General features: G+C 44.2%; 1 protein-coding gene across 3 annotated transcripts in view; it reads right to left on the reverse strand.

Annotated features, from left to right (window-relative positions):
* Positions 1-27,975, reverse strand: part of MCF2L2 (MCF.2 cell line derived transforming sequence-like 2) — a 1,607,631-nt gene that overhangs the window by 357,453 nt on the left and 1,222,203 nt on the right. For all 3 annotated transcript variants that reach the window (XM_069213109.1, XM_069213110.1, XM_069213111.1), the window contains exon 22: positions 5,717-5,938. In XM_069213109.1, coding sequence (XP_069069210.1) covers positions 5,717-5,938 — 222 coding nt within the window. The remainder of the gene's footprint in view (positions 1-5,716; positions 5,939-27,975) is intronic.

Below are 27,975 nucleotides of genomic sequence, written 5' to 3' on the forward strand. Positions count from 1 at the left end.
GGTCAACAGCTCCTCCATACCTTTCCATATGAGAAATAAATCATCAATATCTCAACCATATCACTTCAGAATAGGCATTAGGTTGTAGTGTAGCCGTTTTAACTGTAGCTCTGTCCACGTTATTTTAACATACTAGGCCAAGCAGCTGTGCACTCTAACCTAGATATATTTTATTCAGCTTTATTTTATTGTTACAATAGTCACTTCTACGGTCTTGTTTTATTTTCTGTTTATCTACTTGTTTTCGCCTAAGACAGCACAATGTTCTCGAACAAGACATTCTTGCTCACTCTGTGCTTCTTCCAAGGCTACAGCACAGTACATTGCCTGTGAACGTGGTATAAGTTTAGTCTCCGACATTCGTAGAAAACACACAACCTTACGTAGGAAAATGTTCTCAGTACATTAGCTGTGTTGTTATAAAAACACTTCTTTGTCCCTTAACATGTTAGAGGGAGATTCCAGCCAGAGAACCACGACTCTATGCTGATTGCCGAATGCTTTGCTACAGATGCTATCGCAGACTGCAGGCCTTTGCTCAGGTATGGGGGATGATGTCTTCCCAGGGGAACCTGAATGGCAGAATTAGAGCTTAACATGCTGTGCTCTATTATAGCTTAGGTAGGAATTAGTCTGCCAACTGTAGCGACAATATGACAGCGTTATTTTTAAGCTTCACTCTCCTCGTTACCATTTTAATATTGTCATGCTATGTCGTCCTGGTTATTGCAGCTCACGCTTTGCTATCTAAGATGCAGTGGTTTTCTTAAAATCATTATTGAAACATACACTGCCTCTGTTTGTCATTTATATATGAGACTAAGGTAACTGAGAGAAACGAATGAGACTTGAGTGATCACGGCTTCCCTGAGAAACCAAATTAAGTCATGCGCTCGTGTGTCCAATCATCCATGCCTTTGGGTGGAGATGAGGCACAGCTAGTTGGCCGGAGCAAACCTCGGATTGGAACGACAGGTGTCACCTGCAGTGGGTCAGACTCAGTCTCCCGCACCGCGGGCGAGTCTGCTGCTCAAAATCCAGTAGACTCATGAGAATAATGAGAGCCGATGCAACAAGGTTAAACATTGTTTTGATATCACCCATCTGATCAATGTTTGAGTGGCAGTCTTGATCAACACTCCTACTTGTTCTGCCCAGGTGTTTGCCTGTAGAATTGGCAAAAAACTTGGCAAGTTTGACTTTTCTGACAAATTTGTAAATATCAATCTTAGTTTGTGTCATATGATGGTGTTGTTAAGGACAGAACGACAAACATCTATTTAGTACTTCAAATTCCATATCTTTTAAAGGCTGGTCTGATAAATTGATCTCCAAATTAGTGTCCAAGATGGGCAATTTCACTTCCTTTGTCTAATGCGTAGACAATACGCATTTGTTCCTTGGTCTTCTCCTGCATCTTTTTCTGTTCTGACAGGATTTTTCTCTATTGGCTGGTCTCTGCCCATTTTGCATCCTCGGCCTCTGTTTTTGATGTTTCTCTGTGATATTCTCCTTCACTCATGTCTGTTTCAGATTCATTTATACTCTCAATCATCATAGGGAGTCTACTTTTAGGTTCTGTGGTGTATTGTTTTTTTACTGCATCAAAAAGCCTGGCAAAGGTGTATATTGTGCCATTTTTATAATCCTGTTCATCTATGATGAACTTCCTTTGTCTTCTGATTTTAATATCTGACTCATGTCTTTCCAATTTAGATTCCATTTTCTTCCTTAGTTTATCACATTAATCTATTTGAACATGCGCTGATATTTTATCTTCAATCAATTGAATATTATTGATGAGTTCATCTGCATTTTGTTTCACATATTTAATCAGAATCAACATCATGTTCTTTGAGCACATCATACTAAACATGCGTTTCATGACATAATTAAACCTCTTGTTTTGTTAATTTGCTTCAGTTTTATTCATAGCCAATGCTTTCATTTCTACCAGCCCCTATATTGGAAACACGATGCCCAGCAATGCCTCACATTTGATATGAATGTATTCTGATTATTTTCTAATTGCTCATTTTTGTTCAAGTTGTGGCCAGCTAATCAGATTCTGCCTGACTTAAAAACCCGGTGGTAGAAAAAGATGTCTCTGTCAATTAGAAACCCTTATTTTTTTAATTTGCAAGCCCACCCTAAGCTTCTTTTAAAACTCACATTTCTCAATAACGACTGAATGGATTTCTGGAAATCATGGAAAGCACACTTCTTAAGTACAGTTCTAACTTACTGCCAAATTTGGTTTAATTCAGTTTACAGGTTTTTCTGTACTGCTTTCCAAAATGCTGTATGGGAATTACCACGAGAAAACAGATCAACCAAAAACTTTCCAAGGAGGAACTGAGGTGAAGATTTGTCAAACCACACCAAAGTAATAAGCAAAACAAAGAACGCTCTTCCTATGAAAACTCTGACTGGCTATAACTACACAATGGCGAGCCCCACTGTGTAATATATATCCATAGACATAAAGCACATGGGAGCCTCAATACCAGTATAAAAGCCCAAGTTTGATTTCCTTATAACACTCGAGTTGTGGTGTTTCTAGTCCCATGTCATAAGAAAATAACATAGTTGCTCAACTTTAATAAGATATTATGGTTGAGTTGTGGCTTCATAATGCCTGCTGCCAGAGCCAGCAGTTAAGATGAAAGGCAGGTCACAGGACAACATTAGCGCATCAGTTTAAATAATGAAAACCAGAACTTGGTTTTAAATCTTTAGATCTTTTTTTATAATGAACAGTGACACTTAGAAGGGAATATTTATGACACTTTATTTTTTGTACTGTAGGTCGTTACAGGAAATCTAGAATCTCTTCATGTTTCTACATTTTGTGAGCCACATTTAAAAAAAAAATCTGACTTCCATTAAACTGATTCTAACATTGTTTGCAATAACTTACTGACAACATTAGGGGTTGTGTAATTTTGCACTACAGATTGGCTTTTAATCCTAATGTGTGCAACAGTACTATCTCATTTGAAAGAGTAAACACCAATGGCGTTAAGCAGGGTCCAATTTTTTCTGTAATAAGAGCTACTTACATTCACTAAAACTCATTGAGAGCTACTAATATTATCAGTGTTGTACCAGTGACCACATCAGACAAGTTTACATTAATGGCTACTGTGTGCACGATTACTACCAGTGATCACCTCAGTGCCTTAAGTTTGGTTGCTAGCCGTAAAAAGGGCTTTGCCAATACAGGATGCCAATACATGAGTAATACATAACAGCCATAGCAGCAAAGCCTCTGGTACCAGGATATTTTAACACATTTTTGTCTAAAATATACACTCTCAATTGTGGTATAGATATATTAATTCAACCAATCAAAAGCTTCTAATTTAGTAGGCTTGGCTGGATAGAGGAGAGCTACTTACAGGTAGCTGGGGGCTATCAGTAGCTCATGAGCTACTCGTTGGAGATGCCGGGCTTTATTGTTTTGTGGGAAGTAGTGATGTAGTCACCATGTATTATAAGGAATCAAATACCCTGTGCTATATGTTAAAAGAATTATGTCAGTCACCTCTGAGTTTCATGGTTTTAGCCTTGTTCCCTGATATGCTCACAAAACTTCCTGGTGACTTGTACTGATTCTTTTTGGAACTAATACCTATCTATATGTTTGGAGTCTTTAATGTTGCACTACACGTTCTACTTTTAAACTTCATGCCTGCTAACATCCTTTCTCTTTCATATAAAAGAGTAACTCTCCAAGAATTTACGCAAGTTGTTGGAAGAGTGGTGATGTGACACTGCATAAGGGATAAAGAAAACTTCCGATTCATTACAAAAAAAACTGTAAGTCACATCAAGTTCCATGAACCTATAAAGGAACTAGGCCTTCTGTCTTGTTCCTCTGTATCGACAAAGAACTCCTTGGTGACTTTCATCAGCCTTGTAAGGTACAGAAGAGAGTACTTTATCCCATATATATTACACAGAAGTGGGTGACCACTCTAGTTATAGCTCAGTTGCACTTTCCCTTGACTTTTTTTATTGTTTAAATTGCAAATAACTTTTGCCCCCATTGACGCCTCTCCAACAAATTTGGTACTCTCTTAACATATGCAGGGTCATTGCATACCAATTTTTATTTAGTTCAGTGCAGGGGAAAGATGTTAAAGGGACTGGGCCAAAAATGTTTTGCTTCTACAAGAAATGTTGGTCACTGCTGCAGCAACTTGCCCATTATGGTGTGCAACGCACAATGCACACTATAGTTTATAATTCCCCTCCATGATCAGTAAAGCCTCTATCCAATGGCTTGTAAATGAAAAGGCTGTCTACAAAGAGTGAAACATGGCCGTAGTCTCAGGTATGGTATGCGTTGCTCACCCTAACTAGTGAATTTCAGAACTTTTTCTGTTTGTGTTCACTGAACCGTATTTGACCTTTAAGTTTTTTTGTGTTTGTGGGTGCTTTATGTCTGATTCGATAATTGTAGGTATTTGCTGAAATAAGTGTACTATGGGTACGCTTTGTGTGACCAAGCATATTGCTTGATCATATACACCGACTGGCTTCTTGCCCAAATGAATGCATTTTTAATCTACAGTGGGATTATCCTCTTAGAAACTATGGGGGTCATTACGGCGGTGTTCCGCCAGCAATTATGACCGTGGCAGAAAAGCCATGGTCATACCGCCGGCCCTTCAAATTTCCCGCCAGGTTTCCGCCTGGCGGGCATAATCCCCAGGGCAGCGGTGCAAGCACTGCTGCCCTGGGGATTATGAGTCCCCGACCGCCAGCCTGTCCGTGGCGGTAAACACCGCCATTGAAAGGCTGGCGGTAAGGGGACTGGGGGTGCCCCTGGGGGCCCCTGCACTGCCCATGCACTTGGCATGGGCAGTGCAGGGGCCCCCAGGCATAGCCCCATCGCGCATTTCACTGCCCGAATTTCGGGCAGTGAAATGCGCGATGGGTGCTACTGCACCCGCTGCACATCAGCATTGCCGCCGGCTCTATTACGAGCCGGCTGCAATGTTGATGTGACATTTCCACTGGGCCAGCGGACTGTAACACTGTTACCGTCCGCTGGCCCAGCGGAAATGTCAAAATAGGGAGACAGGAATACCGCCGGCAATGGCGGTATTCTGTCTCCCGTGGCCTCGGCGGTCTTTTTAAAAGACCGCCGAGGTCGTAATGACCCCCTATATGCCTCATTGCATTTCAGCGCAATAACCCTCCTAGAAAATCAAACTGAAAGACTTAAAACCGATTTGTCCTTTTTGTTGTAGTGGCAATCATTAGCTAAACATTTGCTCTCCTTCAACTTCCCCCATTAAAGTCAAATAGATTGCTCTCTTGAAATTAGTTTGCTCAATTAAGATCCTACTTTTATAAATAAATTCAACTAAGGGATCATAAGCCGAATTTGAGAAATATGAACTCAGACTAGTTCCATGGTTCTCAACGAATAGTCATTTTACGTCTTCTTGCTTATCAGGCAGGAAAAAGTCTAGTCTTTTAGAGTGCCCCATTCATGAATAAAGAGCTCAGATTCAACAGACAATTTGTACTCCAGAAAGCCCATACACCAGCCCCTATTAGATGAGGGCTGTTTTAATTTCAAACACAGCCCCATCACCCTATCTCATTATTCCTTCTAATATCCACCACCCATTTCCTGACCTTGTCTGATATAGAAAAACCCTGAGCATACACTTTCTTCAAGTTAGTATTCAGAGCCTACCTTGAGGGAGTTCTTGAAACTGTAGGATGGACTCTTCTCATGGCCATCAGCAATCTCCTCACGTTTTTTACAAAAGAGTAGGGTCTTGGCATAGAGGAAGAGGTGCCTCTGCATTGGTTTGAAGCGTGCCAAGTCCTTCACTTTATGGTGGCCCTTTTTATGATCCGTCCATACGTTGAAAGAGCCCTGCATTAGCAGCTTGCCCAGCTCATGAAGGTCCCCCTGATACAAAAATAAAACCACATACATTAAAAAATACCACACACACAGGAAAAATATTATTTTGTTGCAGGAAACATACTCTGGTTCAAACACTGAAGAGCATCTGCTAAAAAAACGTATCCGTCTTACAAAACCCCTCTTCGAGTTCATCTGTAAGACAGATAAATCCATTATCAGGACTTTTGGAGTAAACATATCCATTTAGAGGCTTTTGTATGTGGTGCTATTTATTTCCATTTTATAGATAAGTGACGGGGATTTATTTGGCAGTGTGTATTTCGGCTGAATGAAACACAATTTAAATGGGCAGAGGATGGATAGTGATGTACTGGCTAGTGATATGATCCATTCAACACTTTGTTGGTCTAGGACCAAGTCAACATTAACATTCGGAGAAGCATATGTGCAGACCATACTTCAAGGTTTTCATGTGTGTATGGCATCACTTCATGTTATGAACCTCTGACATTGGAAGGCAGGGAAGAAGAGATGACCTTGCTGAATATACTGGACTCTAAGCTGGACTCATTCATTGGCCTTGTCATTGTACTGTGCCTGTGGGACAGAGAGCAAAGTGTTGTAGCAAATGGTCTCAAATCCAAAGCCTTGCTTGAAATATGTGGTCTTAAGACACTTAAATACAGATAGGCTTTGTTACCTTTCAGTAGTGTGAACATTTGTCACAGATTTGCACAGGCAGTCAGGGTTTTCAACCATATAAGTAAATACAGCATATATCCGATGGGTACCTCCTGACTTTTCATTTCCTGATTCTTAGTAGAGAAGCAGGTTTCAGGACATGGACATGAGGAGTGATTTGCCTGCTTTGGTGGCTGATTTGGGATCTGGCTCCCATATGTCATTCTCTTGCTGGTCATCTAACTATCCATGTGGGGCCCACGCAGAAGTGAGTGGCAGATCTGCATCTTCAATGTGATTTTGCCTTGCTGGCTGCTTGTTGTTTCCCTGCTGACAGTACTACCTGCAAGGGTCTTGGCCAAGGGACTAGGTTCCAGTCTAACAGGGTTTGCGGTGCATCTGTCATGGCTCTTCAAGGGAGACTGGAAGTGGTGGCCAGTCTTTCAGGCATTTGTGGTGAGGGGCACTTTAGCATCCCTGGCAGATTGGGTAATAATTGGTGACACTTTGAGGAGTGGCCTGGTCACCACTGCTAGGATTCACTGAAATCCACCACTTTGTTATCGTTGAGCCTAATCAGGCGATTCTCTTTAAAGGGCCAGGATGCCCGTAATTGAAAATGCTGTGACTTCAGTGTTTGCAACACCAGGAATGGGAGTGTCCACTGCATGGAATACAGGGATGCTCCCCTGCCCCAAGTGGCTATCTGCATGTATTTCTATTCTGGCTTATATTTCTGCTTTAGCTGCACAGTTTTCTAAGCATGTGAGCAAAGGCTTATTCCTGTTCCTGTCTGTCTGAGGTCCTGGAATCATTCTCTGACCTGGAGGGGAGCACCAAGCGTGCCCTTATTATGGGCATAAGACAACTGTCCCTGTCCTGGACATAGCAAATAAAGCAATTGTGGCAGCAAATCATATTTTAGAAAGGTACCGTATTTTCTGGCGTATAAGACGACTGGGCGTATAAGACGACCCCCTATTTTTCATGTTAAAATATAGGGTTTGGGCTATACTCGCTGTATAAGACTACCCCTCTTCCAACGCACACCAAATAAAAATTTAAAAACATCAGATTTGATTTTAACATGGTAATTTTAATTCAAATGCTTATGACATGCAGGTACCTAGTAGGAAAACTGTCACTTATAAACCGAAGGCTATTTGTCATCAAACATGTAAACATAAAACAGTGCAAGTGGAATAGCCTGGAGCACATGCAGGAATACGTGCCTGTCCAGACAACTGCCAGCGAGGATTGCGGCACACGGTAAGGACAGCTCAACTCACGGTTGACCAATCAGCTCTGTGTCCACAAGTAGCTGAATCTTGTGGGATGCGGAACCCATCATACGCTTGGAATCGATTTCCAAATGCAACGCACGGTGGCTAAGCTACAGGGCGCCTGTCCCTGAAGTTTCAGCACACCGTATACCGGCGTATAAGACGACCCTCGACTTTTGAGGAGATTTTCAGGGGTTAAAAAGTCGTCTTATACGCCGGAAAATACGGTAAGTAGCGGGACCAGACTTTTCATAAGTGTCAGTGGGAATGAGTCCTGTTTGTCCCAGCCATGTAGAGTGTTGCACTTGTGTATGCTCAGAAACCTGTGCTGGCATTCTGAGTGTACGTCACCTGCATAGCACAAGATGGAGGGTGACGACTTCCGCCAGAAAGTGGAAGTGTTTTGTCTGCATTGCTGTGGCTGGAGGTAGAAGATCCAGACACTGAGGCAAAGAGGAAAGAACAGGGCTACCTTTAGACATTCCACAGGGATTTTTGTTAACAAGGAGCTGCTAATTAGGGGGTTATTACAACTTTGGAGGAGGTGTTAATCCGTCCCAAAAGTGACGGTAAAGTGATGGATATACCACCAGCCGTATTACGAGTTCCATAGGATATAATGGACTCGTAATACGGCTGGTGGTATATCCGTCACTTTACCGTCACTTTTGGGACAGATTAACACCTCCTCCAAAGTTGTAATAACCCCCTTAATCTTACTGAGCACTGCCATTTGATGGATGGTATATGTGAAAGGTGGGACTGCAGTTTCTTTTGTGTGAAGTGAAAAAGTTTGAAGGTGAGGCATGTGGAGGATACCTGAAAAAAGAACCACCCTAAACTGGCTCTAAAGTTTGGGACATTCCCTGTCTAGAAGATGTATATACATGTGAGGGCCCATAAACCTCACTTTGTTCCAGTTGCAAGTCCTTTGTGACCGGGGAATGTGAAGGGCAGTTGTGCAATCATGGCCAGTGTCTGTCTGACAGCCAGTATCCCAGAGGTAAAAGAATATCACCAGAAGGCTGTGCTTTCTTCTGGTGGACCTATGATTCTCTTCCAGGGGATGATCTCATCAATAATCATAAGCACTGAAAAGTCCTGTCCAGCTTGGGGACCCCAGAGCACAAATTAAATACATATATATATATATATACACATACATCAATCTAAAAATTATTTACAATCACATCAATTGTAGCCCATAAACATGCTAAGAAGTCTACATTTTATTTTTGTTTTAAAACGGAAATATAGTCACTATGAAGTATAGGTGAACATAGTAAATCTTTCACAAACTTATTTCAAAGGGAAAAAGAAATGAAGGGAGAGTTATACGATAGACAGCATGAAATACAATCAGTTAGAGAAACTGGTACTGTGCTTTTTAAGAACTTCAAGGTAGCCTCAGTAGCCCTTCATGCCCCACAGGTGACAGGCTAGTTAATTCTCCTGGCTCCTGGAAAGAGGATCCTTGGGCACCAAGCTCTGCCTTTGTTTACAACTATCTAGAGATAACCTTTATAAATACTTGTTTTGAAGTTTTCACTCAAAGTCCTTTTAAGATTAGAGTAATTTAACACTTTTGTCTGATTAAAAGAGGTTAATTTTAAGTCAGAATGACTTTTTGTGAAGTGCTCTTCTTGTGGAAAGAAGATAGCTCAAATAGAACAACAGATGGTCTGAATCCAAGATCACCATCCTAGTTCATGCAGACACTGTAAAAACTCTCCAGAGAACAATGAGAGACAGAGTAAAAAACTCAGACTGCATGGATTGCAGGGGAAACAGAAGCAAAAACAACAGGATAAGAATGCTGGTTCCACAAGAATCCATGGTGAAGGTCAGTCTTCAACCAGGGGGCTTTCTTACCGGTCCTAAGATTGTTCTAGAGCAAATCCAATTAGAGAAGGCAATAAGGGGAAAAGTATTGTTCCTGATCGATGTTGAGGAGTATTACACTAAGGACCATGACGTTGAGGAATCTGCCTACCCGTCTACAGGTATTCCATCAAAGTCAACATCTAGGCATTGTTCAGTGTCAAGAGACACAGTCGATTGACATGAAGGCAAGTGTCAACGCTGAGAACCCCTCCATCGACGGCAGACCACTACTTTTGAGTTTCCCCTCTGTCGACATCACCCAGGTCGAAGTCGAAGCAACCACCCGCAAAATCAAAGACACCACAGCCAGTAGTAAAGCATCTTCTGTTGATGCTGAGGCCTCCTCTGTCGTCGCTGTTTCATTGACGTCGAATACTTCACTATCAGTAAGACATCAATCATGGTCAAGAGCAATATTTGTGACGTCAAGATGTAGATCCCCGTCACTCTAGGTTCTAATTATTGTCAAACATATTCGCCTTCAAGGAGCATGCCGGAGACAGTCTGTTCCATCTCACTATCTCCTGGGCCATTCTCATCTCCAAGGCTATGAGGAGAAACTATTTCTGCCTCGTAACCAGTCACACATTTATCCCTTCCAAGAAGATCAAGATCACTGAGGAGAAGGCATCAAACTCTCCCTATATCTAGAACTAGTTCTAGAGGACCATATACTGTAAGATCTGTCTCTTCTCACTCAAGATTATCAGGTAGAAGATCGGCAAGGCCTCAGTCTCACCATAGGAAATATTCACCTTCAACTAGCTTGCGGTCTCCTATAAGGGATTACTCTCCAACCCTAATGGACAATTCTCCAGCTAGAGTGTCTCCAATAGACAACACTTCCACTTTTAACAATTGCTTAGTGAGAGGATTTTTGAAACTGAACATCATGATGCCAAGCACGACTACTTCAGCTTCAGTCATCTTCAAGACTTTAAACCAAAGAACCTCTTCTAGACCTCTACTGCCTTTGGTCCCGGGTCTTTTAGAGGTAGCAATGCAGCTATTCCTGAATCCTGCATCAATTATGTTCGTCCCTTTCAGACTTCTAAAGAAGTACAAACCACTGGCTCAAGATCCTCTTTTATTAAGGCAAGATTCTGCACTGAATTCAGTGATAGTTTCTGCAGCTAAAAACAAAATTACACACAGTTCCTCCTAGCTCTAATGCCTCACCAGATAAAGAGAGCAAAATGATGGACTCCTAAGGTAGAAAAATGTGTGGACCATCTGTAACAATCATGAAGACAGCAAGTGTAACAGCTCCCTTGGGGAGATATGATTGTTCCCTGTGACATTCTTTACAAAAATATTATGAGAAACTCCCCAGGGAATATAAACAAGACTTCTAAGAAGTCCTTAATGAAGGAATGCTAGTCTTGAGTCAGATCATTGGGGCAGTAGCAGATACATACATGACTACTTCTGTGGCTTCTCCACTAGACATCCTCCTTGGCTGAGACTGACTGGCTTAAACCCAGAAGCTCAACAGAAGATAGCTCAATTACCATTCTCAGGCTCAAAATTATTCACTCACATGTGGATGATGAAATGTCAAGGATAAAGTCTGAAATGGATACTTTAAAAGCAGTTGGCCTGGAAAAGAGGAAGGAGTTCAGAGGGGTATACAGGCCTTATAACAGTCAGTACTTCTCTCAGAGGATTCAAACCCCTCATTGGGTGCTCCAATAGCATAAACCATGACAACCATACCACCACAGGAGATCTGTCAGAGGGAGAGAAAGTCTCCAGTAACCACAAACTGCATCTGCAGGAAAAGGTGCAGCAAAACAATGACTTCCTCTTTCCTCCTTCTCCGACGCCTACTCCATTAGGAGGAAGTATAAGCCACCATGTCCGAGAGTGGCACCAAATAACCATCTTGGGTATTGAATATTGTGCAGAATGTTATTTTCTGTGCTTCAGATCCCCTCCTTTAATATCTCCAAGCAAACCACTGGACTATCAGATAGATCTGTGGCAAGGAGGTCGACACATTGATACAGTAGAACGCATTGAAGGACGTACTACACTATCCATATTGCATTGCAAGTTTTATCTAGGTACTTTTCTGGTTTGGAAAAAAGGACCCAAACAAGAATTCAGACCCATACTAGACTCAAGAAATCTCAACAAACTTATACAAAAAGAAAAGTTCAGGATGCTGGCACTACACCAAATATATCCCCAGCTACAACAAGGATACTATTTCCACATATTGATCGTACATAAACATCAAAAAATGTTATGATTTGTAGTAGGCTCCAAGCATCTTCAGTTCACAGTTCTACCATTTGGGCTAAAGTCGGCCCCCAGGATGTTTTTTAAATGCATGGCTGTCGTCTTAGCACATCTATGAAATAAAACATATTTGTTTACCACTAGGTAGGCGATTGACTAGTAGAATCCATCCTCAAATACAACTCTAAATCATTTCCAAATATATCTGGACACTTTCTCATGTCTAGGCCTTCAGGTCAGCACAAACAAATCAGTAGAATATCCCGTCCAGAAGTTGCACTATCTGGTTGCTATTCTGGATACCCAATCCGCAAAAGGGTATCCTTCGCACGAGAGACTGTTATTTATCCACCTAAAGAATCTCATTCTGTTGCAAACTCATCATCCTTCAGCGCAACAGATATCATCCCTACTGGAGTCAATGGCATCTTATAGATTCATAGTTGCTCATGCCAGACTTTGGGCCTCATTATGAACATGGCGGTCCAGACTGCCATGCCGGCAGCGGCGGAAATTACCCCCATTGGCATGGCGGTCTGGACTGCCATATAAACAACAAGAGAAGGCTGCCACGAGCGGTCCTCCGCCACCGCCAGGCTTCCGCCGACAGACTGACGATGGCGGATTTTTTTATCCGACAGGGCAGTGCTGCAAGCAGAGCCGCCCTCCGGATAGAGAACCCTTGTTCGTTCAGCCTTCCGCTGCTGGTTTTCCCCACCTGGGAAAGGCTGGCAGAAGGGGTGCTCCGGGGTCCCCATGCCTTTTGGCATGGGCAGTGCAGGGGCCCCCATGCACAGCCCCGTTGCACAGGTCAGCCCGACGGGTGCTGCTGCACCGGCCGCACTGCGGCATTGATGACAGCTTCATGTGGAGCCGTCGGCAATGTCCTGGCCCAGCATTCCGCTGGGTTGGCTGGCAGAAACAATGTTTTTCCGTCTGCCGGCCCATTGGAATGTTGTTTATACGGCTGAGGGGTCTCAAGGGGGCTGGCGGTCTATGTTTAGACCGCCAGCATGAACACGGCGGGGAATCCCGCCGTGTTCATAATGACCCCCTTTGTGTGAGACTGCAGCAATCATGTCTGGAGCATCAGTGGAAGCAGTCCTTGAACAGCTGGGAATGGCAACTAACTATGCCCCAATATGCATTCCTGTCTCTCCCAGAGTGGATGAAGTTTAAACATCTAAAGGTGGAAATTCTCTTCCTTCAGGATCTCCCAACCCAAACTCTTGTCACAGATGCTTCCCTCCAAGGATGGGGTGCTCACATGGACCATTTACAGATTCCAGATGTATGATCGAACAAAGAAGCATCTTACCATATTAATTGTTTAGAACTGAGAGCAGTACACCTAGCTCTAAAGTCCTTCCTTCCTGTGATAAACAGCACCTCTCTGTTGGTTCAGACGGTCAATACTACAACGATGCATTACCTGAACAAACAGGGAAGAACACTCTTCAGACCTCTAGCCCTCGAATCACAGACAATATGGAAATGGCTGATAGCGAGGAACCTCACAATTAAAGCAGTACACCCTCCAGGTGTTCAAGATACAGAACCAGATTCCATCAGTCGTCTTATTCAAGACAACCATGACTGGGTTATAATCACCATAGTAATGGAAGAAATGTTTCAGGAATGGGACTGTCCCCAAATACACTTGATTGCAGATGCAAAAAACATGCCAAGACTAAAAGACTTAGGGCCACATGTAGGGATATTTGGAATTGTGATTTCCTAATTGTGATTCCATGTGAATCGCAATTAGAGAATCACAATTCCAAATGTAAGAAACTCCATTGAGTTTCTTTTGCGATTCCTGGTGGGTCGCAAATAGACCTGCCTCATTAATATTAATGAGGTAGGTTGCAATTTGCGACCCACCGGGAATCGCAAAATCACAGGGATGGTGGCCTGCTGGTATCAGCAGACCACCATGTCTGTGATTGCTTTTAAATAAATACATCTTTTTTTTTTTAAACGCAGCCTGTTTTCTTTAAAGGAAAACATGCTGCTTTTAATTAGAAAAAAAATAAACATTTCAGTTTCATTTTTTAAGAGTAGGCAGTGGTCCGTTTTACCATGCATTCACAAAGGGGAAATTGGGGCTTACTGCAATTGGTTTGTGACCGCATTCACAGTCACAAAACAACCATACATACCATTTAGATTCGGTTTTAGGAAGGGACACCCTGGACACGACCCCTTCCTAATACCGAATCGTAAACCCCAAATTGCAATTGGGTAACAAGTTACCGAATCGTAGTGTGTGCTTTTTAAGGGCCTGATTTAGATCTTGGCAGAGGGATTATTCAGTTGCAACGGTGATGGATAGCCCGTCCACCAAAATCTAAATACCATTGTTTCTATGGCCAAGATCAGGCCTTAAGCCTCCAGATTTTACCAACCAATGTCAAAGGGGAATGCCCTTTTGATCGATTTGTCAGGGACATTTTTCTATGCTTTTCCTTTAATTTCTCTTATTCCGGCAGTCTTGATCAAGCTGTACAAATCCAAAACCAGAATGCTACTAATAACACCAAAATGGCCTCGTCAGTGGTAGTTCATGGACCTTTTTCACCTCTCTGAGTGTCCACAAAGAGGTTGCAATGGAGGCAGGATCGCCTTTACAGGTTGGGAGGTCAGATTCTCCATCCCAATCTTCGATTGCTGTGATTGACCACTTGGCTCCTGACTGTACCGACATTATGAGAGAGTGTAAACGTCCTTCCACAAGAAAATCCTATACTTCTAAATGAAAAAGGTTTTGAATTTGATGTATTCAAAAGAATTTTGAACCATTTATTTGTCATTTTGGTGTGTGGTGACCTAACTGGCTTCATCTAGCAAAGTATTATTTACTCTACTCATCTATTAAGGTACACCTCGCAGCCATAACCGCCTATAGAAAATCCCCTTCACAGACCTCATTCTTTAAAATTCCTGTAGATAAGGATTTCTTAGCAGGTATTATAAAGGTTTTCCTTCCAGTTAAATCTCCTTTCGACGGCGCCCCGGAGCTAATCAAAATAGCTGCCAGTTAAAGACCCTCTGACGCAACAAGGAGCATTTCATGATGGAGGAAAGATTAATTTAACAATACCATTTTTTTGGTGACTGCAAACGGTAGTATCTGAAATATCAGGAAGCGGCGCAGTGAATTTACAGACCTATTTTTAGTCGTTATAACTTTTATTTAGCTCTAAGCCAGCTGCTCCAGCCACAGCTTTGTCGTGGCCACCATTTTACGTGCTCTCGATGCTCATACTGTTTTCCTCAATATCATATATTGTGCGTGCAGCCAAGTGATTTAAAATCAACTGCTGAGAGTTGAGTCTTGATTTCAAGTGCCGTTTTCCTCCATGGCAAGGAAGAGCTTATGCTTATGCACCTCCTGGGTTTCCGTAGGTGGCTTCTCTCTGAGGATACTTCATGTGTTTAGGCCACATTACCTCAGCTATTCATGCATAGCACTTTTAAGCTTGGACTAACACCAATAATCTCTTCAATTTTCACATTTTACCTCTTCACCTTTTTTATTCACTAGTGGTTTTGAACTCTGGAAGCTTATTTTAGTCTTCTAATATTTGTTGGATACTCTTGCTGACTTTTTTGGTCAAGTGTTTGGTTGGGGCCATTCCAGACATTTCGACAATCATGATGGATGTTTCACAATCTTCAAAGGCCCCATCTTCATCTATTTCCAACACCAACGGCTGCAAAGGATCGGGCAGAAACACTAACAGAAGAGTCAAGAATGACCCACTTTCCCCCAACTAAATCACCGCTATCTTTCATCTCGAAGCCGGTCTTCCCTCCGTAATGATATCTCGACGAACCAGAAGTCAGGAAACATCGACAAAAAGTAAAAAAAGCTACTGTAGAGGAAAGTCATCTCCTGATCTGCGCATTTGGTGTGGAAAGAAAAGAACTGACGTCAGTATGCTGTGGTGTCTGTTATATAGGACACACAACCTCATATCCGGCGACCACAACACCAACGACGACTACGGAGTTGACCAACGCCACCTGCCGGCACGCAGAGGTACTGCTCAAAGAAAACTCTCTGGCTCCAGAATGATACCTGGGAGAAATTCTAAGGTAAGGAATCTGCAACTAGAAGTCTCTATCAGATTTCTACTTTGCAGGTCCCACACTCTCCTGGAAATACTGGATCCTCATGTTTTGTCTTCCAGTGTCTTCCTGTTCTCGTGTTCACGTTATGTTACAATTCCATTGTTTATTTTCTTGTTGGTAAGTCCTAATGTTAACTGTTAGTTTTTTTGGTGTTTATCTTCATTTTCTAATGTGTCTCCTTCCTCTAGTTTAGTATTACTTTTTCGTGTGTGTAGTTCCTGGTCAACCGCTACTTCTCGCTCCACCCCTCTCCTTTATCAAGAGTTACTTATTTCTTCATTGATACTCATGACTAAAGTCATTTAGCTTTTCATTGTTCTCTTCTTGTGCCTATCAGTGGAGAGCCATATTATCTCCACACTGTAGGAAAGTACCCACTTTTTGCCATGGTTACCCCCATTTTCTGCCTGATGTCAGTGTGCTTAACTGGGTTCACTGGGATCCTGCTAACCAGGACCCCAGTGATTATGCTCTCTCTCTCCTAAGTTTTGTTGTTGCATACTGGTAACCCAGTATTTCACCCAAATTGGCATACTGGTGCCCCTTTTTAAGTCCCTAGTATATGGTACCTAGGTACCCAGGGCATTGGGGTTCCCTATGGGCTGCAGCATATTTTGTGCCACCTATAGGGAGCCCATGCAAAGGCTTCTGCAGGACTGCCATTGCAGCCTGTGTGAAAAGGTGCATGCACCCTTTCACTGCCATTTACATTGCACCAGGTCACTTATACGTCACCCCTATAGCAGGCCCTCCAGCCCTGATGGCAGGGTGCAGAGTACCTGTTTGTGAGTGCACACCTGCACTAGCAAAGGTGCCCCCATGGCCTCCAGGACCATTTTCCAAGACTTCGTGAGTGCGGGGACGCCATTTTACGCGTGTACTGGATATAGGTTACTACCTGTGTCCAGCTACACATTGGTAACTTCGAACATAGGCATGTTTGGTATCAAACATGTTGGCATCATATCCCAAGGCTTTTGCAAGCGTTGGTTTCATGATTCCATGCACTCTGTGGGCTCCTTAGAGGACCCCTAGTATAGCCATTCCAGTATTATGAGGTTTTCCAGGCAGCCCCAGCTGCTGCCACCTCTCAGATAGGTTTCTGCCCTCCTGTTGCTTGAGCACCTCAAGCCTAGGAAGGCAGAACAAAAGATTTCCTTTGGGAGAGGGGAATTACACCCTCTCCCTTTGGAAACAGGTGTTACAGGCTTGGGAGGGGTAGCCTCCCCAAGCCACTGGAAATGCTTTGAAGGGCACATTTGGTGCCCCGATGCATGATCCAGTCTACCCCGTTTCAGGGACCCCCAGTCCCTGCTCTGGCGCAAAACTGGACAAAGGAAAGGGGAGTGACCACTCCCCTGTCCATCACCACCCCAGGAGTGGTGCTCAGAGCTCCTCCAGAGGATTCCTGGGCTTTGCCATCTTGGTTTCCCAGTTGGCAGGGAACTCTGGGAGCATCTGAGTGGCTAGAGCCAGCAGGTAACGTCAGGGCCCTCCCATGATAGATGCTCATCTGTTTAGCTGACCAATCCCCCTTTCAGTGCTATTTAGGGTCTCTCTCTTGGGTGGTTCTTCAGATTTGGATTGCAAGACTCCAGCAGGAATACTCTGCATCCTTTACTGCACATTCTCACCAAAGGAACTGCATCTGGACCCTCCAGGAACTCTACAAACTGCAACAAAGAAGCAAAGACGACTTCTGCAACATTGTTTCATCAGCTCCTGCCAACAACTGCAACTGTTTCCCAGCCGTGCATCCTCAGAGGACAGCCTGTCTTCAGTCTGCACTAAAAGAACAAAGGAATCTCCCTTGGAGTGAAGGAGTCACTCCCCTGCTTCAGCAGGCACCTCTCTGTAACGACGACCGGCTGCGTGGGTCCCCTCTCCTGACTAGTTGCGTGGATCGTGCATCATGTGTGGTGGACTGAAGTGGTCCCGATGGTCCTGACTTTCTACTGTCCAATTTTGGAGGCGGTAAGAGCTTGCCTCCCCACGCAAGACAGTACCCCTGTACACCACGTGTTTTGGAGTTGCCAAGGCTTGGTAGCATCCTTCCACAAAGTTCTTCGTACACCGATCAGCTCTGGCCCCCAGCACTCTATCCTGTGACGCACAGCTTCCTGAGTGGTTCTCCGGCAGCTTGAGATCATTTCTTGTCATGCTGTGTGGGCCATCCTTTTGCAGCTCCTTTGTCCCCGTGCTGTGGGACTCCTGTGCACGCTGCCTGGTCTTCTGTGGGCTCTCTGAGTTGCTGAGAGCCCCCTTCCTGGGTAGAGTCCACCAGGTCCCTCCTGGTCCCAGGCAGCGCCTTTTTCCGCTATCTGCGAGCTTTGTGTGTGCCAAGGCTTGTTGGCAGACTCCAGCAATGCAAACCAGACTGCAATCATCCACCTGGCGTCGGACATCATCTGCACCAACCAGGAACCCGAATCCGTCTTCTTGGGTGCAGTACTGACTGTTCTTCTTCACCGGTGGTTCTTCTTTTGCACCTTCATCCAAGTTAGCAGGGGTTTCTGTTCTCCCTGGACTCTTTTGTGCTTCTTGGACTTGGTCCCCTTCTTCCACAGGTCTTCAGGCCCAGGAATCCACTGTTAATGTCTTGCAGTCTCTTCTGGTTCTTGCATAGTCTTCTTTCTCATATTCTTGAGTGTTCTAGGAAAGTTACTGTGATTTACTCTTGCTTTCCTGGGCTCTGGGGCGGGTTCTATTACTTACCTTTGGTGTTTTCAAATACTCCCAGCGCCCCTCTACACACTACACTTGCCTAGGTTGGAAACCAACATTCGCATTCCACTTTCTTACTATATGGTTTGTGTTCCCCCTAGGTCCATTTCTAACTATTGTGATTTTCACTAATTGCACTGTTTTCTAACTGTTTTATGCCTATTTCTGCATACTAGTGTATATAATTTGTGTATTACTTGCCTCCTAAGGGAGTATAGTCTTGATGGTATTTTTGGCATTTGTGTCACCAAAATAAAGTACCTTTATTTTTGTAACACTGAGTATTTGCTTTCATGTGTGTGAGTACGGTGTGACAACAGTGGTATTGCATGAGCTTTGCATGCCTCCTAGATAAGCCTTGGCTGCTCAGCTACAGCTACCTCTAGAGAGCCCGGCCTTTAGACACTGCCTACATTTCACTAATAAGGGATAACTGGACCTGGTATAAAGTGAAGTACCATAGGTACCCACTACAAACCAGGTCAGCCTCCTACACATACTCACCTATCCTTTCTATGATTCCTCTTTTTTCTCTGCTCCTTTGTTTGTCTTTCTTTTTCTTTTCCATACATTAATGCAGTTTATTTTTCAATATGCAACCTTGTCTTGTTGTAGATCCACCAGTCTTCTTCCCAAATAATTCATCTAAATTTTATATTGTTTACAGCATAGATTGTATTTGTTTCCTCTTGTCTATTTGTTCCTTGCATTTCTCTAATGAATAGTTCACGTGTAGTCTCCTGGAATGTGAAAGGACTACGTAATCTGGTTACAAACAGAGGGTGCTCTCAAAATCGAGCTGCCAAATTGCTGTTTTGCAGAAAAGACATCTCACTGTTTACGTCGTCATTGGGTGGGGCAACTTTTTTGGTCTGTGGTTAATAACAAAAATGGTGTACTAATTTTGTTTTATAAATCCTTAGATATTCAGTTTACAAATGAAGATTAGAAGAAGCAGGCAAATGGATTATACTGATGATAAAGATTAACAACACCCAGCTCCCTATTTGTAATGTTTACCGCCCCACAGGAGTAGAACCACACTATTGGGAGCATTTCTCCTCTACACTATCACTAAAGCCATTAGACAACTTCATAGTGGAAAGCAATTATCATTAAGGGATCCTTTTTTGGATTGTCGTTCTCAGACTAGGTACATTCACAACAGCATGCAGAAAGCATGCTGCTTGATGCTCGGAGATTGGAGAAATTTTTCCTCAGTACAACACAGAGTCTGCGCTACTGTTCGCCTCTGAGTCCATCTGTCAGGTTGTGGACAGAGGCAAAACGTTGGCAGTGCTGTTGGATCTCAGTGCAGTTTTCGACACTGTCTCTCACAGTCTTCTCCTTGAGCGGCTGTGGGGATAGGGGTCAGATTCAAAGCTCTGCTGTGGCTCACCTCTTTCCTCCAGAAGAGTACCTTTCAGGTATTTTGAAACCATGTACACTTGAGGTTTTGTCTCTGCAGCAGGGAGTGCCTCAGGGATCCCCGCTGAGCCCCACCTTATTTAATTTTTATATGTGCTCCTAGCTGACATCATTGAGCGTTATGGCTATAACATCTAATATTGTGTCGTACGCCGATGATACCCAACTTATCATCACTCAATCTCAGGATGATGTCAGTACGGTAGCCCTGTTGAGACTGTGTCTTGTCGGAAGTGGCTGAGTGGATGGCTCCTAGCTGCCTGAAGCTGAATGTGGGGAAAATTGAGGTCCTTGTCGCAGGCAAGCAGCCCTCAATTTGGTCCTCCACCTGGTGGCTGGACTCATTAGGATACCAGTTCCTAAGGCTAAAGTTAAGAACCTTGGCATCTGGTGTGATGCAAAGCTCTCGTTTGACAGCCAGATCACTACTCTGGCTGGAAAATGTTTTGGAATTAAAAAAATTCTAAAAAGGATTCTTGTTTTTCTTATGGAAGCCACTAGAAAGGCAGTGGTCCAGGTCTCAATTACATCTAGGCTAGATTACTCTAAAGTTTTGTTTTTGGGAGTCTCACAGTCCCGAGTGATGAGACTCCAAGGTGAACAAAACTCGGCAGCTCGCTTGCTGCTGAATCTTCAAAGGTGACTGCCTGTGGGCCCTGTTCTTGCTAAGCTGCATTGGCTGCCTGTGAAGGAAAGGCTCTTCTTCAAAGCAATGTGTTTCTGCCATAGTATCATTAACAATATAGGCCCTCAATACCAGCGTGCTCTGGTTATACCATACCATCCCAGAAGGATTTTAAGATCAGAAGGTGCTCATCAGGTGTTTATTCCTGTTGTAAAAAGAGTGCGCTTTGGGGGTTGCTTTTTTAGTTCTGTAGCATCCAAAATGTGGAACTCTCTTCACCTCTCTCTTAGACAGGAAAACTCCATTTATTTATTTCGTAAAAACTTGACTATTAAGATCGTGTTGAGTGGGTTGTTTGTGACTAGTTGACTAAATCTGTTCTGGAGCTATTTTTAGCGCTGGGATATTTTGTCAGAATTTACTATGCACTTTATAAATTGCTTTGTTATTTTTTCACACTCTTGTTTTGGAATTTACTTTTTATTCCCCTTTTCATCACTCATATTCCAGAATAGATTACTTATTCCTCACACAGAATGTTCTCCAGTTTATTCTGCATGCAGCAAAAGGATCGATCCTTATATATGACCATGCATTTGTTATAGTGGATTTAGATATTCCAACAGACATACCTCCCTCCAGGAGCTGTAGATCCAGTAATGCTCTACTACATGAGCACTACTGGGGTAGCGATTTTGGCTGAAGCTACAGATGCAGAATCAGAGCGTGCGTGCAGCAGGAGGGCGGGGCCTGCAGGAGCAGCGATGTATAGCGGGGAGAGACCCGGCCTGCGTTCTTTCTCCCCGGCCCAACCCTGATGGAGACAGCGAGGAGCGGAGAGGACCAGGGGGGCCAAGACCGTGGAAGGTGTGGAAGTCATCAGAAAACACATAAACTTGGTGAGTCACCCCTGCTTCTGCCTCGCTAGAGGTGTGGTGATGCCGAGGGGTGTCGCCGAGGGGTCAGTTTGTGTCGAAAACCCCACAAGCCTCCATAAATCTGTACATCGGCACGCTTATGCACTTTTATGCACATATAAGGCCTGCTGATCTGCTTCTGTCTTCTGCTTCTGTGCCGGCCTCGAAGCACCAATGGCAGTAAGGACAGAAGGGGCCTGAGGGGGGCAGATAAGCAGAGCGCTGCGATAGACTGTGTTCCTCACTCTCTGTGCCCTGAAGTCTACATCATATTATGCTATAGGCTGGGTCTGCAATTCATAACAGCAACAAGCCATACAACAGGGCAAATAAGTGCTGCAATGCCGCAAGTTCAAAAAAGTTAAGGAGCCATTGGAGCTAATGGAGCTTAAAGAGCTCATAAGAGCAAAAAGGGGGCTACACAGTACTCCTTGGAACAACAACACTGCATCACTGCATATTTCTACAAGTAGTCAAAATATGTGGAGGCTGTTGAAAACCGGCTCACAGTATATTTTCTATACGTAGGGCTAGTGGCAAGCTGCGGAGACAACAGCACAACAGCCTCTTCCGGAACCTAGGTCTTAGTCCGGGCACAAGGGACCGCAGCGGTCATTCTGACTTTCCCGCTGGGCTGGCGGGCGACCGCCAAAAGGCCGCCCGCCCGCCCAGCGGGAAAGCACCAGCAACGAGGATGCCGGCTCCAAATGGAGCCGGCGGAGTTGCTGGTGTGCGACGGGTGCAGTTGCACCCGTCGCGATTTTCAGTGTCTGCCAAGCAGACACTGAAAATCTCAATGGGGCCCTGTTAGGGGGCCCCTGCAGTGCCCATGCCAGTGGCATGGGCACTGCAGGGGCCCCCAGGGGCCCCACGATACCCGTTCCCGCCATCCTGTTTCTGGCGGTGAAAACCGCCAGAAACAGGATGGAGGGAAGGGGGTCGGAATCCCCATGGCAGCGCCGCTGTGGAGGATTCCCTGGGGCAGCGGGAAGCCGGCGGGAAACCGCCGGCTTCCCTTTTATGACTGCGGCTTTACCGCCGCGGTCAGAATGCCCCCGGAAGCACCGCCAGCCTGTTGGCGGTGCTTCCGTGGTCGTTGGCCCTGGCGGTCCATGACCGCCAGGGTCAGAATGACCCCCTAAGACCGTCAGATCGCTTAAACATGCTCAAAATGGGAGTGGTGAAAGAAGATGAAGGGGGGGTGCCCCGCTAACCCCATAAGCCCTGCAACCTTTACAAGGATCACCACAATCAATAATGAACCCATAGAAATGAATAATCACGAGGGAGGCGACAACAATCCGCTCGCTGAGGCACACCAGTTGCCAGCAGATGGGCTCAAAGTCCCAAAGGATCACAAGATAGGTCTTAAGCGAAAGGTTCCAAACACTAAGAAATCCTATATACATAACTACTTTACAAGAGCGAGGAGTGGGGCATGGGAATCCACCAAATTTCTGGATAATCAACTCACACAGATTGTTCCTTTTACTGTCTCTCCTCCACAGACATTGGAGCCTGATCCATCACTTAGGTCCACACAAATGAGCAAGCACAAGGCTATGCTAGCTGTGCTACAAGCTTTAGCCTTGATGCTTTAATTATTGGAGAATTGTTAGAACTGGCAGATACTGCAATAGGAGAGAGTAGGGACAGCTATAATAACAATGATAAAATAACCAGCATCAACATTAGCTCAGTGTGACTTCACCGCAGACCAGAGGCAACCAGAACAGCTCCCATGGCAGCGACATCCACCCAGCTGAATATGGGGGAGGTTGCATCTCCAGGCAACAACAAACGGCAAACAGTGGCAGACATCCATCAGCCGGCACAATCACAACCAGTGGAAATCCATGCACAAGAAATCTCTGGCAATACCCAGTCCTGCTCTACTCCCCTACAAGGTGCAAAGGAAATCCCCAAGGCGTTGCGCACGCAACAGTACAGGATGGCTGGACATTGCAAAAAACAAGTGTGGAAACGCCTGGTCATGAAGATAGGACTAGGAGGACCTATGAGGAGGCCATGGGAAAGGAAAATTTGCCCAATAAGGAGCTGGGAGAAGCGGGCAGATCATACTATATTATAAAGACCATCAATGCCTCCCTCCTAGCTGCAGCTAAAGCACTTACTTGGCAGTCTCACAAGATGGAGATCCATCTAGAACTAACCCTCCTGCTGGTTCAAAGCATACTCACACTTGACAACAAATTGAACTCACTAAGTGGAAAGCTAGACAAGTGGGGTAACAGATGGAATGATGGCAATGCGGTAGAAGGGAGCCGCAACAATGAAATAATAGACAAGCTATCGACCCTACCAGACTTGCTAACTAGCCTCATTCATCAATGCAAAGCAGCAGACGAAACCAATAAAAAAACTAATGGTGGGAAGCCAATGGAAAAGCAGCAGTTTACAGTGCCTACCGAATAAATCAGTAAAAGGAGATCTCCCACATCCATAGTAGGCTAGGAAGGAAGCAGGGAGACGGAATAAAACAACAGGCAATCTATTATTGCTTATTCAACGCTGCCGACCTCTCTGGTCACTAATGCTGTCAAAAATAGCACAGAAGAGCAAATCCCAGAAGTAACTGTCAAGCCATCGCACGAGTTTGACACTAGGAATAATCAACAATTACAACTAACAAGACGACAGAAGAAGAAGCAAAAAAAACACTGAAAGCCATAAATGAAACAATAGACTGAACTGCACTGGTAAAGTCGCACAGGCATCCGGCAATATGCCAGTACAGCTCAAGACCTACCCAATTTTCCAGCTAAGACCGCAATCTATGCTGGCACCTGAAAACTTCTACCACTTACACACTATCCCAGTAATTGGGGTAGACCAAGGCAGTAAAGGAGAATATAATTCTCAATCATTCAAAAACGTTGAAGGTAGACATATTGCCCGGTTGGCAGGGCCCACATTAAATTTTGACCAGGCGCACCCTAAAAGCATAGGTTGTGAAAAGGAAATAAATGATCCAATTCCAAAGACAAAACAAGCATCCATACAGACCAGTGAGCCAGAACTGGCGACAGGCCCAGAGCAGCCTATCGTGGGTGAGGGGGGTGATGACCCTATTGGAGGGGCTATCCCCTAAAAGAAACCCACAACTCATCAGCCAGATCTGGAGGGGAGAAGGAGCATCACAGGGGCTAAGGGCACAGGGTCACCCCTACACATAAATAGTGGGGATTTCAATCTATCAAAACAATGCAATAGAGAGGGTATGATGATCCCCGCAACTTGGCATCAACTCCTGGAAGAATCTACACAAGGATTCACCAGTGACTAATCAGGATAGAATCTACAGGGAGGTGGGTGGCAAGTCCCCGGGATCAACTCAAGTAAAACAAAAATGTGACTACAAGGAACAGAAATCGATGCAAGAAATAAATCCCCCCTACAGAGGCAACAGAGATGGCTCAGGAGCATGCATGCAGCAGAGAACGAAGCCACCGATTGCATGCTTATTCAACTGTTCTAGAACATTCCATCATGCACAGATCAGAATATGAGCAGGAGCACAATGGGACACTAAGCACAAACACTGTAAATTCTCAGGAATCCAATGAACAGACGAAAATAATATTCACCCCTCTGTATGCATCACAGGGACCTTGGGTCATACTTAATAGGTCACATATCCTGCGGCTGTTGCATCATATACCATCACTTGCGAATCTCACAACAGGGGACCTCTCAACAGAAAATGTCAACACATATGCATGGATCAGCCAGAGAGAATCTACATTAACGACATGGGCTGACCAAGGCATGGTGGAGAGAATATTTTAATATGAGGGATTGCTGGAAAATTGAGGCATAAAAATCAGCAGACCCGAGAAAGAATGCTACCCTCCTGTCTAAGGCAAATCAATCCACATGCCCAACTAAAAAAATGTTCAGTGCCTTGAGGGGAACCTGGGAGATAAAACCACTGATGGTAGATACAAAAATTATCATACAGTTGGCAAGGAACACAGGAGGGACTCAATTTGATGAGGCAAGAAATAATTACAGTACCCTGTGAGGGAGGAACGGGGACTGACATCCTGCAGCTGGTACCACCAAAGGGAAGATGCATCTTTAAACATAAAGGGCCCTCATTAAATAAGCCAAACAAGGTGCTTAAGATCATCAGCTGGAACATGTTTGGTTTGGCTCCCTTAGGCTACTCCCAATATTGAGAGCTTTTTAAACCACACAGATATAATGTGCTTACAGGAAATGTGGACGACAGCGCCACAAACCATACCAGCCTTCATAATAACCCAGTCCCCCGCACAAAAGAAAAACTTGTTTGGAAGAAATACGGGAGGTCTCGCAACATACATCAAATTAGACTTAGCGGTTAAACTAGTGATGTCCACGTGATAACCATATATGGTCTTGTCCTTACCAATAAAACAATACTGTTATCAGTCTTAAATCTGTACAAAAATCCCAGTTGGGAAAGCAAACAGATGAAGGTCAATTCAATTCTGTTCCTATTAAAGGAATTTCTATATGACCCTCCGGACCACTAACATCTAATTGCAGAAGATTTTGATATCCGTCATCTCATGCAGGATGTGGTGCTCCCTGGTGACTCTACAAGATCAGCCCTAGAAACCTTCTTCAAGGAATACGAACTGAGAGCGTTGAATTGCAGCAGTACAGTAGTAGGCACTCTTATTCCGACGTTCAAAAACATCTCTACACTAGATTACTTCTTCTTAAGTCCAACATTACTGGGCAGATGTTTAAGCCACAAGGTGATCAACAGATCTGAAAGCAACCACAACCCCGTAGCAATAGATATAGACCTTGAGGCAGTGAGACATCAGTCCCACAAGGCCAGCAGACAGCAATTATCAACTAATTTATGCCCATTGACAAAAAAGAATTAAATGGTATGTGACGTGCAAATTAAAATACGATCTATGGAAGCAGGCCAATGGCCCATTAAACTTCAAAAGTGAGAAAAGTAAGATTAGTGACCAGTGGGCAAATGTGATAAAGAACTTACATGCTTCTTTATGCAGTCCAACGCAGCATGGGTTTGTAGGGATCAAAAGGCAAAAGACTTAAATGTTTTCAGCATCTAGGGAATATTCACAGAGCAAAAGGAAATGCAGGCGGGCATAAGCGTGTTTTAGAAGGAATAAAACCCCTGAAGCTGAAGCTCTTAGGAGGCAGGCAAGGAAAGAGTACAAGGCGGGAATATGGAAACTTAAGCAAAAGGAGATCGAAGAAAGCTGGATCCATTTATATGCACTGCTGCCACCAAAAAAGAACCTGAGAATTCTGGGACTATGTCAACTCCGTTCTACATGCATCTGTAAGCAAGACCAATGTGATATCTGCCAGTGCATGGGAAAGCCACGTGGGCAATCTCTAGGTGGACCCAGAGTATATTGAAGCCCAGGGCAGAACGGGTTGCAATATGTTTTAGACGGCCTAGAAAACATGGCATTAATGGACACTGTTAAGTCAGCGAAAGCGATGCTCGGCAGCATCAGGCAGGATTGGCCACCAGGTCCAAATGTCCTTCCAGGAAGTATATTTAGAGAGGATCAAAACTTTTGTGCTGAACCTATAACCGCTCTTTTCAATGTTTGTCTACATTACTCTGAGGTCCCAGACACTTGGAAAGGCTCAATATTGCATCCAATTTATAAAAAAGGAGACTCTACGCTCCCGGAAAACTACTGGCTGATAGCCCTACTGGACGTGCATGGCAAGGCCTACGCAAGCGTTCTGCTTCAAGAACTTGAAAAGTGGATCACTGAAAATAACATCATACCTGTATACCAAACCGGCTTCAGACCTAGCTCTTCCACTCCAGATAATGTCCTCGCCCTTTAGTACCTAGGTCAGAAAGCACTGAAATCATCAGCACAACCACTCTTTGCTTGTTTTATCGATTATAGTGAGGTCTTTGATGGTGTGGTGCACCACATTCTCTGGAAGAAGCTGGCGGCTTGGGGGATACCAAGGAAATTGTTAGCTTCTATAATTGCACTTTATTCCGATACTTGGGTGAGAATCAAGATCACAAATACACGTTGCCAAGAAAATCCACACCAACAAAGAATTGAAACAAGGTTGCATCATCGCTTTAATCTATACACAGCGGACCATGGCGCGGAATTGCTCAGA

Source organism: Pleurodeles waltl, chromosome 11 (genome assembly GCF_031143425.1).
Source record: "Pleurodeles waltl isolate 20211129_DDA chromosome 11, aPleWal1.hap1.20221129, whole genome shotgun sequence".
NCBI lineage: Eukaryota > Metazoa > Chordata > Amphibia > Caudata > Salamandridae > Pleurodeles > Pleurodeles waltl.